The sequence below is a fragment of the Diabrotica virgifera genome, chromosome 3 (assembly GCF_917563875.1).
Source record: "Diabrotica virgifera virgifera chromosome 3, PGI_DIABVI_V3a".
Taxonomy (NCBI): Eukaryota; Metazoa; Arthropoda; class Insecta; order Coleoptera; family Chrysomelidae; genus Diabrotica; species Diabrotica virgifera.
Genome location: NC_065445.1, coordinates 19,010,044 through 19,023,678, shown reverse-complemented (window position 1 = coordinate 19,023,678; position 13,635 = coordinate 19,010,044). Strand labels below are relative to the sequence as shown.

The following is a 13,635-nucleotide window of genomic DNA, read 5'->3' as shown; positions in this document are numbered from 1 at the left end:
GGGTAGGCCATTTATTTTTATGCCTGCTACTTCATCTTCTTATGCTTTTTTGAATATTTCTTCTCTCAATGTTTTGACTTAAATGGGGTCTGCTTTTGGTGACCTCCAGTAAGCACGTACTCGTATGGCAGTGGCAGAAGTCTGACGTATTAAAACAAGGAAAGATGTATTGAATCAATGGAAGGAATACTTTAACCGGGTATACTTAATATAGAAGAAGATGTAAAGGATTTATATTAGCATCCAAAAAATAAGAGTTAATCGATATCGATTTAATTTTTAAAAGTCTTAAGCAAATATTATTTACATGCATTGTTTGGATTTCGTAAATGAGTGACATTGGTTTTGTAATCTAGGCCACGCGTTTTGAAAACACCGAAGTCAGCAATTATACTGCTATTAGTAATTCACGGTCATATTCAAGTATGGTCAATCATAACAAACAATTGGGATTTATTTCGTATAGATACGTAGAAAGTAAAGAAAGAGATTATTCATTATTCAAAAACCGACGTGGTTAGAGTATAGACGTTTCCATCCCTTACACCAACTATTTACTGTCGTACATGGTGACTTAAATAAATATATTCCGGTAATTAGTGTTTCAACTTAATCAACCCCATCATCGGGGGTTGCAACCCCGGTACCACCATAAAGAGGACTGAAGAGAAATTATTGAGAAGGCAAGATCCTTGTAGGGTTGTAAAGCCAAAATGATGACGGTGATTAACAATTGAAAATTTTCATTCTACAATTTAATAGATAACATACAATATTTAGGGCAGAAACAAAATATACTTACATCATCCAGTCCAGGAACAAAATCTTGGTCTCCGAGGCTGCTTCTCATAGCATAACCGTACTTCAGGGCTTCGACTATTCTTTGGTAAGTTTTCACTGAAAGATGATCATTGCGAGGTAAATAGTTTTCGAGTATATTTAAAATATATGTCATTATGATACCTGCACCAGGTAAGGGAACAGAATATATTTGTTTTCCGCTGATTGTTGTATTAACTGGCGTAAGGAATTCCACTCTAAAAATAAATAATAAAAATGTATAATAAAGGTAAACTGAAATGCGCATGTTCAATAAGCAGAAGATTGCTGGTTTAGGCGGCCTGAGGTAAGGCTGAATATCTCGAGCTAACCTTGAAATGTAGGCTCACTTGAAAGTCTTGATTTTAAGGTGCCGTGCATTTTTGAGTAGGCGTCAGTCATACATTGACATTGTTAAATTGTCATGTCAGATAAGATATTTCTGATGAGAGACACATCTTTACGTCCTAAACCCTTCTTACCGTCTATATTTGCTTGTAGTACATACTAGTTACCGAAAAGTGTATCGTTTTTGTCGTAATATGTGCCCTAAATACGCAGTCTTTTTACTTTTAAATAATCAAAAAATTCCACAATTAAGCATTCAGCGCAGGCCGATACAATTTATTACTATTTTTTCCTTCCAAAACTCATTTTTCTCTTTTACAATTAAGATAAGATGTACTTACACTTCCAACCAACTTTCTGTGGTAAGTGCTATTACAATATTTGAACAAGGAGTATGTTAAAAAATAATAATTGTATTCATTTAAATAACTTACTTGAAATCAGCTAAATCTTTTGCGGTAATAATGCCACCATTAGCTTTGATATCTGCGACAAATTTCTTAGTAAGAGATCCATTATGCAGGGCATTTCCACCTTCTCTTGCAATTACTCTCAATGTTTGAGCCAATTTCACTCTTTTATATGTTTCTCCTTTCTTGTAAACTTGGTTTGTAGCTGGATTAATAAAAATTTCTCTGAAAATGGGATAAAATTTTTTAAAATCAATAAGATAAGGAATGTCGAATGTTAGACCAGGGCGCATCTGTAAAAATATTAGTACATTTGGACGTTGAGAGGTGACTCAAATTTTTTTGCAGAAATTGCTTGAAAATAAATCAAATAATAATATTTAAGTTATCCTCCCACTCAAAAAGGTCCAGAACACTATTTAAATAATCCAAATGTCAAAAAATGAAGGAAAAATTCGATTTTTCTCTTTTTTCTCGTTTTTTTATTATAACTTTAAAACTATTCATTTTCGAAAAAAATTACACTGACATAAAAGTTGCGCAATTAAATTTCCTACAACATAATATTACTTAAAAATTTTAAAAATTGTCAATTTTGTTGCAAAATGGCAATAATTGCAAAAAAAACACAAAAAAACAAGTATTCGCATTTTACGCTTTTCAGTCATTTGTGCTAAATTTGGGACCTTCATATTTCAACTAGAAAAAATTTATGATATAATAAAATAATACTGTGAATTTCATTCAGATCGGTTTAATTGATTTTGCAAAAGAAATTTTGCAATCCAGCTTTCGCAAAAAATTCATTTTTTTTAAATGTTTCAGGACTGAAAATAAAGCAGACAGCAAGTTGATTTTTTTACATATGGAAGAATGCTGTACCTTTCATTAGCAGTTTGCAAAATTAAAATCGGTTAACTACCACGGTGTCAGGATTTTTTTTGTGTAAACATTAATTTTTGGTGCTACGCGCAGGACAGCCGATACGTTTGCTCTGATTGGGCATTCCAATGACCTTTGATAATGATTTGATAAATTTTAATTTTTAGTACATTTCGATATAAATAAATAAATTTGTCTATTGCAAAATAAAAACACATACTCTGTCCTTTGAAATTACACTTTTCTTAGCAAAAACTTTCTTTGTTCATATATTTTGAATTATAGAATAAAAATTTATTATTTTTGAACATATGCAATTGTTTAAACAATCTTTCATAAACAATAATTAAATTAGTTTTATTTTTGTGGAATTAAAATATTAAAATACTACAAAGTATAGAGTAAGAAAATAATATTAGATAAAGATTGGAAGAAATTTTGGTGGAAATCAACTTGTGTCAATCGAACACCGCTGTCCTGCGCGTAGCACCAAAAATTAATGTTTATTTAAAAAAATTCCTGACGCCGTGGTAGTTAACCGATTTTAATTTTGCAAATTGCAAGTGAAAGGTATTTATTCTTCTATATATAAAAAAAAAAAATTCAACTTGCTATCTACTTTATTTTCAGTCCTGCAACATTTTGAAAATATGAATTTTTTTGCGAAAGCTGGATTTCAAAATTTATTTTGCAAAATCTATTGAACCGATCTTAATGGAATTTACAGTATTCTTTTATTATGTCATAAAGTTTTTCGGGGTAAAATATGAAGGTCCTAAGTGTATCAGAAATGGTTGAAAAACGTAAAATGCGAATACTTGTTTTTTATGTTTTTTTCGCAATTATTGCTATTTTGCAACAAGGGTGACAATTTTTAAAATTTTAACCGATCCTGTACTGTAGGAAATTTAATTACGAAACTTGTATGTCAAAGCAACTTTTCTAGAAAGTGAATATTTTTAAAGTTATAATCAAAAAACGAAGAAAAAAATCGAATTTTTCCTTCATTTTTGATATTTTGATTATTTAAACAATGTTCCGGACCTTTTTAAGTGGGAGGATAACTCAATTATTATTATATGAGTTAATTTCAAGCAATTTCTGCAAAAAAATATGAGTCACCTCTCAACGTCCATCTCAAAACATATGCGCCCTGGACTATGTAAAGTTATCTGAGAACTGAATAATCGATTGATTTCACAGGTGTAATAATAATATATGAGCGCAATACTTGTCATTGTCTACATAGATGTATTGTATCATAAACTTTCGTTAAGTCCACAAATAGTAAATTACTTGGTATATACCTAACCATTTTTTTTTCTTTAGTTGGATTAAAGTTTATGTATATGGTCAATGCAAGATCTTCCAGCTTGAAATCTGTTTTAACTGCAATGGTTAATGTTCGTTTTCGACTAGGGTTTTCATAACTTTTTTATACAGTGCATTCATAAAGTGTGGAAACGGTCTATTATCTCATGACTTAATTATTTTCAGAGTTAAAGCCCTGACAGGTCGATTTTTATTTTTAAATTATGATTTTTTGACGTATATCCATAATAGTGACGTCATCGATTTTGGCGTGATGATGTCATCGATAAATTTATTTTAATGGGAACAGGGGTCGTGTGGTAGCTCATTTAAAAGGTTTTAATTATCTGTTCACTAATATAAACATTAACTTCATTAATTATGACGGGTGGCCAAAAAATAATTTTTGAATTAAAGTAATTGCCGCAAAAAAGAGAATATAATATGTAATTTATTTAACTTAAAATACATTTACTGCTGTCAGAAAAGAGAAAAAAAATTGGAAAAATTCCTTTGTAAAAGGCATAAAATTTTATTAAAATCCCTTTAAAGGGCTACATCACAACAAAACGTTTTCGATTTTTATAAAAAATCATCATCAGTGTTAGATAAACTGGATGCTAGCTGAGCCACAAAAGAAAAATATCAGGGTAAAAACCCTTTAAATATAATATAGATGCGTTAAAAGTGCATACTTTAATAAAAAGCCTTATGATGGTCACATGACAACTAGGATAATGCCCTAAGGTAATGTATTGAAATTTTCAAACACGTGGGATTCAAATTGAGTTGTTTACATTTTAATGACTTAATGGCAACTGAAATGTCATTGAAATGTAAACAACTCAATTTGGATCCCACGTGTTGGAAAATTTCAATACATTACCTTAGGGCATTATCCTAGTTGCCATGTGACCATCATAAGGCTCTTTATTAAGAGGAAACAGTAGCGATCAACAGGTAGCGAAAACGCGTTCCAAGATTGTGGCTGTATTTTTAAATATTTTTTCGAGATATTTGGCACACGTATTCGTAATATAATAAAGAATGACGGTACAGAGCCCAATTTGAAAAATATATTAATATATGGAAATTACTCTGTAATTAAATACAATATTAAAAAAACGAGCCTGTACCGCCATTAAGAAGAACAAAAAATAAACTTTCTTGGAATAAACTTTGTTTAACTTCTTTGAGTAAACAAGAAAGTGTATTTTTTTGTTCTTCTTAATGGCGGTACAGGCTCGTTTTTTTTAATATTGTATTTAATTACAGAGTAATATCCACATATTAATATATTTTTCAAATTGGGCTCTGTACCGTAATTCTTTATTATATTACGAATACGTGTTCCAAATATCTCGAAAAAAATATTCAAAATTACAGCCGCAATCTTGGAACGCGTTTTTGCTACCTGTTGATCGCTACTGTTTCCTCTTAAAGTATGCACTTTTAACGCATCTATATTATATTTAAAGGGTTTTTACCCGGAAGTTTTTCTTTTGTGGCTCAGCTAGCATCGAGTTTATCTAACACTGATGATGATTTTTTATAAAAATCGAAAACGTTTTGTTGTGATGTAGCCCTTTAAAGGGATTTTAATAAAATTTTATACCTTTTACAAATGATTTTTTTCCAATTTTGTGATTGATGGTATACAGCCAACTACAGGAAAACATTTTATTTTCCTTGTGGATTTTAGAAAACAAAATGTTTATTTGACAAATAAACATTTCTTTTCGCTTAAATTAAATGTTCAAACTGCCAAGAGGCAAGTGTGTGGCTGTTTGACATTTAATTTAAGCGAAAAGCAATGTTTATTTATGAAATAATTTTTTTTTATATTATGTGGCATCAGTAAATTGTACTTTGAGTTAAATAATTTACATACATTCTTCTTTTTGCGTCAATTATCTTAATTCAAAAATTATTTTTTGGCCACCCTGTATAAATAATGAAGTTAATGTTTATATTACTGAATAGAGAATTGAATCACCTTTCAAATGAGCTACCACACGATCCCTATTCCCATTTACACACAACGTCCAAATCGATGACGTCGCTCTTATGTACTATACGTCAAAAAATCATAATTTAAAAAGAAAAATTGATCTGCCAGACCTTTACCTCTGAAAATAATTAAAACATGAGACAATTGACCGTTTCCACACTTTATGAATGCACTGTGTAATCTACTGCCGTAGATTAGTTCTGAGTGCTGGTAACTTAGATGCAGTATTAGTTCTTGCTGCACTTAGGTATCTACCTTATCTGTATGTCTGCCTTAACTTACTCTTCTATATACTTGTTATATTTTATATACAGTGGAACCTCGATAAGTCGGATTAATCGGATTAATTAGCCGGAAAATAATAATGAAAATTAATAAAATACGGATATGTACAGATAAAATCCATTATAATTGCAAAAACATGAAATACATATGGACAGTACATCTAAAGTACGTACAGTTGTACACAGTATTGTTCATTTCTTGGTAAAAAACTCAGTAACGTTTTTATCGTTAAAATGTTTGTCTGATGAAAATCGGTCCGGGTTAGCCGGATTTCTGGATTATCGGAGGCCGACTTATCGGGGTTCCACTGTACCTTAGTTTTCGTTTATCGTAGTTCTGAAGTAATTCCTTGTTTGAACCGTCAAATTAACAGATTAGATTTAAAAGCACGTGTTTATGTTTGCTATTATGTAACATGTTGATAAACCGAAAAGTAGATAACGCCCTTAATCAAAATATTATTCAAGGCTTATGAATTATCTGAAATATAATTTCCTGCATTAGAATATTGGAAATACTAAAAATACTATTATCTAAATAATATAGCCTGTTATTGTTATGTTTCATGCAAATCTACCAATCTATTACTGGGCTTTTTACACTGGGAGCTAATGGGGAGCTTGGGGGGCTAAGCCCCCCAAAAATTTTTGTTTTTGTAAGAAAAAGTAACCTAGGCTTAATGTTTTCAAATCTGGTTAAGGACATTAATACTCTAGATAGAGAGTTTGGAGAATTAAAATATTCAAACTTTGATTTCTCCTTAAATGAAAATGAATTTTGGAAGAACGTGTGTAACTCCAAAAAAGGTGACAATAGTCTTATCTTTCCAGAGCTTACAAATTTTGTATGTTATTTACATTAACACACAGCAATGCAAGTGTGGAAAGAATTTGAAATTAAAAACTGAGCAATGTGAAAACATGGATGCTATTGAAGCTGTTGGAATTTTGAACACTATAACAAAAGGAAACTTTGTAGTTAGCCTCTTTGTCTTCCATGAAGTGTTAACTCAAACTCACATTTTAAGCCAACAACTGCAGCACTGTGAAGATACACTGGGAGGAGCTTTACATGTAATTAAAGCTACAATTAAATATTTAAAAGAAAAAAGAAGTAAATAAGAATTTTCAAAAATCTGGACAAAAATAACAGATTTTGCTGAAAAGCATGACATCTCTTTGGTGAACGTTAGGAATTAAAAAAAAAAGAGAAATGAGTGTTCTTTTGAGAGACAGCGCCGTAATGCCAACTGTCGGAGCAGTGAAGGAAATCGATCAGGGAGAAGGTCAAGAGGGAATGGCAAGATTTTGGAGAACTCATGTTTACTGGAGGGTCCTTGATGCTATTATTGAACGTTTGAATGAAAGATTCAATGAAGAATCACTTAAGTTGGCTGAAGCTGTTAATGGATATTTGGATGTTGGATGTTCGATTTGAGTTTTGAAAAATCTAAAGTCTTTCTTGAACATTATGATGGGACACTCAGAGTAGACACTACTTTACTTGAAGCAGAAATGGCAGTAGCTTATAATTTACTTAAATCTAGATTATTGTCACAACCACAAAAGAATTTGATAGGAAATAAAAGGGCAAAAAGGTCATTCGTGTCAGAGTAAAGTTCGAAGAGTTGAGGGAAATAGTTAAGCAAGGAACTTTTCCTAATTTATTTCAGACAATTAAACTAGCTGCTTCTGTTCCCATAAGCTCAGCCTCGTGCAAAAGGAGTTTCTTTGCTATGAGGATCAAGAACTGGCTGAGAACTTCAATGCTACAAGAAGCATTCTCAAACTGATCTTTGTTGTACATAGAGAAGACAATACTAAGAGAACAGATTCAAACTCACGAAATTGTAGAAAGGTTCGCAATGAAGAAAAGAAAATTGCACTTTATATAGACACTTTAGTTTATACTTTGACATAATAATAGTTAATATTTTTAATTTAAAATGTACCGTGACAATTTAAATAACAATATACTTGTTCATTTTTTGTCTTCTCTTTGTACCTTCAAAATTTAAGTGTAATCCTATACAGTACTGCTAAACTAGGTATGTTTTTAATTTTAAGAAAGGTGGAATGACTTCATTCAGCTAGGACAATTATTATAGATTTTATTTTCAAAAACAAGCATTGATTGGTCCAGTTTTTAAGTGCTAGAATGGCGGAAAACGTGATGTCCAGGTACCTAATTGTAGAAAACTTTTCGGATCCCCCTTTCTGGGGGTATTCCATACCCCCCGGTATGTCCATACTAAATTACCCCCCCCCCCAGGAAATTGTTTCTAGAGCCGCCTATAGCTTTTCAATAACAGTCATTTGTTTCGAGCGTCATATGTTGTATAATCCGTTTATAATATTAATATACACGGATTATATAACACATGACAGAAACTCGAAACAAATGACAATCGATGAAAATCCCTATTATCGAAGTAAATAAAAAATATTATGTGCAATGCTAGTTATTCTGTTTATATAAAGTAATTATTTTTAGATTTGTCAGCGTTTACAAGATAAAGAAAAAGAAAATAATCGTTTTCGTTTTGATTCAATTCGAGTCTCTTGCCATCCTCTGACACAGTGTTTCTGGGTCTCTACCCTTTATCGAAGAGGCTATTGCAAGTAGAATTGAATCAAAACGAAAACGATTATTTTCTTTTTCTTTTTCATGCTTTACTCGGTTTAGAGTACAAAATGACCAAGTGTTCTTAAGGTATTCTGAGACGCATTGTTGGAGAAGCTCCTCCTAGCGGCGCCGCTTGATACTATCGTATCTCGGTTAACAGAATCCTGACTCTTGGTCGAAATTTATTTTATTTAGTTTACAAGATAGTCTAGGGCGGATCTGTTTTGAGATGGACGTTGAGAGGTGACTCAAATTTTTTTGCAGAAATTGCTTGAAAATAAATCAAATAATAATATTTGAGTTATCCTCCCTCTCAAAAAGGTCCGGAACATTGTTTAAATAATCAAAATATCAAGAATTGAAGGAAAAATTCGATTTTTTTCGTCGTTTTTTGATTATAACTTTAACAGTATTCATTTCCGAGAAAAGTTGTACTGACATAAAAGTTGAGTAATTCAATTTACTATAATATAAAATTGGTTAAAATTTTAAAAAATAGTCACCATTGTTGCAAAATAGCAATAATTGCGAAAAAACCATACAAAAACAAGTATTCGCATTTTACGTTTTTCAACCATTTATGCTACAATTAGGACCTTTATATTTCACACAGAAAAACTCTGTGATACAGTAAAACAATACTGTAAATTTCATTAAGATCGGTTTAATAGATTTTGCAAAATAAATTTTGAAATACAGCTTTCGCAAAAAAAATTCATTTATTCAAAATGTTACAGGACTGAAAATAAAGCAGATAGCAAGTTGAATTTTTTTTTTGCTTATATAAGTGTACTGTACCTTTCATTTGCAATTATCAAAATTAAAATCGATTAACCACCACGGCGTCAGAAAATTTTTGAAATAAACAATAATTTTTGGTGCTACGCGCAGGACAGCGGTGTTCGATTCACATAGGCTGATTTCCACCAAAATTTGTTCCAATCTATATCTAATATATTATTTTCTTACTCTATATTTTGTTGTTTTTTAATTTTTTAATTCCACAAAAATCAAACTAATTTTATTATTGTTTGTGAAATATTGTTTAAACAATTGCATATGTTTAAAAATAATAAACTTTTATTATTTAAATTAAAATATATGAACAAAGAAAGTTTTTGCTAATAAAAGTGTTATTTCAAAGGATAGAGTATGTGTTTTTATTTTGCAATAAACAAATTTATTTATTTATATCGAAATGTCATAAAAATTAAAATTTATCAATCATTATCAAAGGTTATTGGAATGCCCAATCAAAGCAATCTATCCGCTATCCTGCGCGTAGCACCAATAATTAATGTTTATTTTAAAAAAATTCCTGACGCCGTGGTGTTAAGCGATTTTAATTTTGCGAAATTGCAAATGACAGGTACAGTACACTTCTATATGCAAAAAATTTTTCAACTTGCTATCTGCTTTATTTTCAGTCCTGTAACATTTTGAAAAAATGAATTTTTTTTACGAAAGCTGGATTGCAAAATTTATTTTGCAAAATCTATTGAACCGATCTAAATGAAATTTACAATATTGTTTTACTGTATCATAAAATTTTTCAGGGTGAAATATGAAGGTCCTAAGTGTAGCATAAATGGATGAAAAACGTAAAATTCGAATACTTGTTTTTGTTTGTTTTTTTCACAATTTTTGCTATTTTTCAACATGGGTGACTATTTCTTAAATTTTTAACCAATTCTATATTGTATCAAATTTAATTACGTAACTTTTATCTCAGTACAACTTTTCTCGAAAATGAATACTTTTAAAGTTATAATCAAAAAACCAAGAAAAAAATCGAATTTTTCCTTAATTTTTTGACATTTTGATTATTTAAACAATGTTCCGGACCCTTTTGAGAGGGAGGATAACTCAAATATTATTATTTGATTTATTTTCAAGCAATTTCTCCAAAAAAATTTGAGTCATCTCTCAACGTCCAAATGTACTAATATTTTTACAGATGCGCCCTGGTCTAAGAGTAAATCAAAAATATAGACAAAAAGCTTTTGGTGATATCATTACTTTAATCTTTCTCCAAAGATTTTAATCTTAAGTTGACATATTCAAACAGCAAGAAATCTAAATAACTGGTGAAGAACTAAAATACTCCAGTGTAATAAGCTAGAAATAGACCATGTTTGGGACACTCAAAGATCCAGGTAGCTGACTACTTTTTTAGTTATTGTAGACCTATAGGAAGAAAACCTACCTGTTTCCTGTCTAGAGTTCGCGTCCGTTTTTAATTATTAACAATTTAGTGCAAAAATCGCGATTTTTTCGATTTCTTGCACCCCATTCAAAAGCTAAATAGTTGGCATAAAATTACAAAACTTAGTTTTTAGAACATTAAAAAACTAAACTAAATTAGTTGAGACTTCTGAGCTTCACCGATGAGGCATAAGGATGCTGAAATAGCTATATGGAGATGGTGGTCCAACTCTGAATCAAATATAAACAAAACCTGCCTTGATCTTTTTTATCTTAAACTAAATTAATTTGTTGCTACACAGACTGAAAAATAAGCGAGAATTGTTATTTGTTAATAACTTTTACTAAAACTACTTAAGAACTTTAGTTTTTCACCCAAAGTTGGATATTGGCGTACTTAACAAACCCTCAAAATTTAAGATCGATCTATTAATCAGTTTAAGATTTATTCTAATTGTTTATCCCAGAGACCTTTATTTTGCAACATAAGACAGAAAATAATGAAGATATGGCAATTCTGCGTATGCCAAATGAAAGTAGAAAACTGATGCCATCAAAATGTATTAAAAAAAGAAAAAAATTATCTAATATAGTCAAAAATCCTAATGCCAAATTTGTGAAATTTTGTAATTTATAAACATAGAATAACTTTAAAAATATTGTCCATAGACAAAATCATTTTGTCGTTGGTAAGTGAAGGAGGATCTGGGAGCCGACAAATGCACGAGTTCAAAAACTAAAAAAGGCAACTTAAAACTACTATCATTTTCTATATCTCGGTATCTACTGGATATATTTTGATTGTTCTTTTTTTACATTGTATGTAGTTTTCCTGTACATTACAAATATGCAATTTGTCTAGACATTTATTAATTAATAAATGGTCTAATTTGTTTAAACAATTTTTGAAAAAATAATTTTTTTCCAAAAATCGATGATTTTAATCATACTGTCGTTATTAATCATAGAAAAAGTTAAGGTATACATTAATAAATAAATTATCTTCAATAAATAATTATCTAATAAGAATCATTTATTTATTAAAGTGTACTTTAACTGTTTCTATATACGTTGAAAGCTACAGGAAGTTGACAATGAATGAAAACCAAATGTACAAAAATAAAATACCTTTAATTTACACTAAACCTCCTGAAACTCTCTTTTCCAAGGTAATACAAACAAACTACATGGATTCAAACCTTCCAGGCAATATTATCAACAAAATAATTAAAGACAGGTGGCCTATGTTTCAATATATTTTTACTGACGGCTCCAAAATTCAAAATAAAACCGGATGTGCAATATATCACTGGAATTCTGAATACAAAGAATCATGCCGATTGCCTAATGAAGCTTCAATATATACTGCCGAATTATCAGCTTTATTACTTGCGTTAAAATATATAGCCTCTGTTGGTATGGACAATTATATCATTTTCACCGATTGTAGAAGTATTGGGGACAAACTCACTTCTATCCAATCGACAAAAAATCTAAACCACATTGAGATAGAAATTAAGAGTCTATATTATGATTTTACTTCCTCGGGCAGTTCAATTATTATTTGTTGGGTGAAAGGACATTCTGGAATATTAGGAAATGAAGAAGTCGACAAATTAGCTAAATCTGCAGCTTCAACCAAACAAAACATAAGCAACATACTTCTACCAGTAACCGATATAGATAATATCAGTAAAAACCATTGCAAACAAAATTGGCAACGTGTATATAACCAAAGTACAACGGGAATAAATTTTAGAAATTGCCAGCCACTAATTTCCAATAAGAGATGGTTTAAACAAGAATCAAATAGGCTATTTATAAAAACAATAAACAGAATGAGGTCAAATCACGCACTAACCCCAGCATACAAACACAGCATAGGTATCAGTGATAACCCATATTGCGCCTGTGGTGGAATGGGAGATCTACAGCACCTCATATTGGAGTGTGGACTGTACAGACAAAATATTAAAGTAATGTATGAAAAGTTAATTGATCTAAATTGTCCTTTACCTGTCAATTTAAACGAAATTCTTTTTCCAAAAAATAAGGAGACGTTACAATGTCTTTACGAATATGTAACGTCCAGTAAATTTCAATTTTAAATAGGCTTAGATAATAAAATTATAAAATTGTAAAAATATCACACAAAATTGAAAAATGTATCCATTAATATAGTATAACACTCTGTAAATTTAGATAATAAGTAGGCTTAGATATTAACTTAAAATTGTTATTGTAATACCATACAAAAAAACACAAATAGTCTGGCTAATTGGCTCTGTCAAAGCCATTAATAATAAAAAAAAAAACTGTTTCTATGATCATTAATGATACTATGATTAAAAAAAAATAGATTTTTGTAAAAAAATATTTTTTCAAGAATTGTTTAAACAAATTAGACTGTTTATTAATTAATACATTTATAAACAAATGGCATATTTGTAATGTACGTAGAAATTACATACAAATTAAAACAAGAAAGATCAAAATCCATTAAGTTGATCCGGAGATACAGCAAATTATATTCGTTTGAAATTGCTTTTTCGGTATTTTAACTCGGTGGATTTGTAGGTTCCCCCCTAGTAATCGTTTTAACTACATTTTTGAAAAATCGTAGAGGGTGCTGTAAAGATACAATGTTTGTGCAATCTTTTTAAGAAAAAATACAGATCCCATTCTTTAAAATGGCATTAATGAGATTCCTTAATTGTTATAAACAAATTAGCTGTGAAT

General features: G+C 30.2%; 1 protein-coding gene across 3 annotated transcripts in view; it reads right to left on the bottom strand.

Moving 5' to 3' along the window:
* Positions 1-13,635, bottom strand: part of LOC114328498 (scoloptoxin SSD14-like) — a 41,371-nt gene that overhangs the window by 5,425 nt on the left and 22,311 nt on the right. For all 3 annotated transcript variants that reach the window (XM_028277369.2, XM_028277373.2, XM_028277377.2), the window contains exons 5-6: positions 1,602-1,802; positions 803-1,037 (exon numbers count right to left, since the gene is read on the bottom strand). In XM_028277369.2, the coding sequence (XP_028133170.1) occupies positions 803-1,037; positions 1,602-1,802 (436 nt within the window). The remainder of the gene's footprint in view (positions 1-802; positions 1,038-1,601; positions 1,803-13,635) is intronic.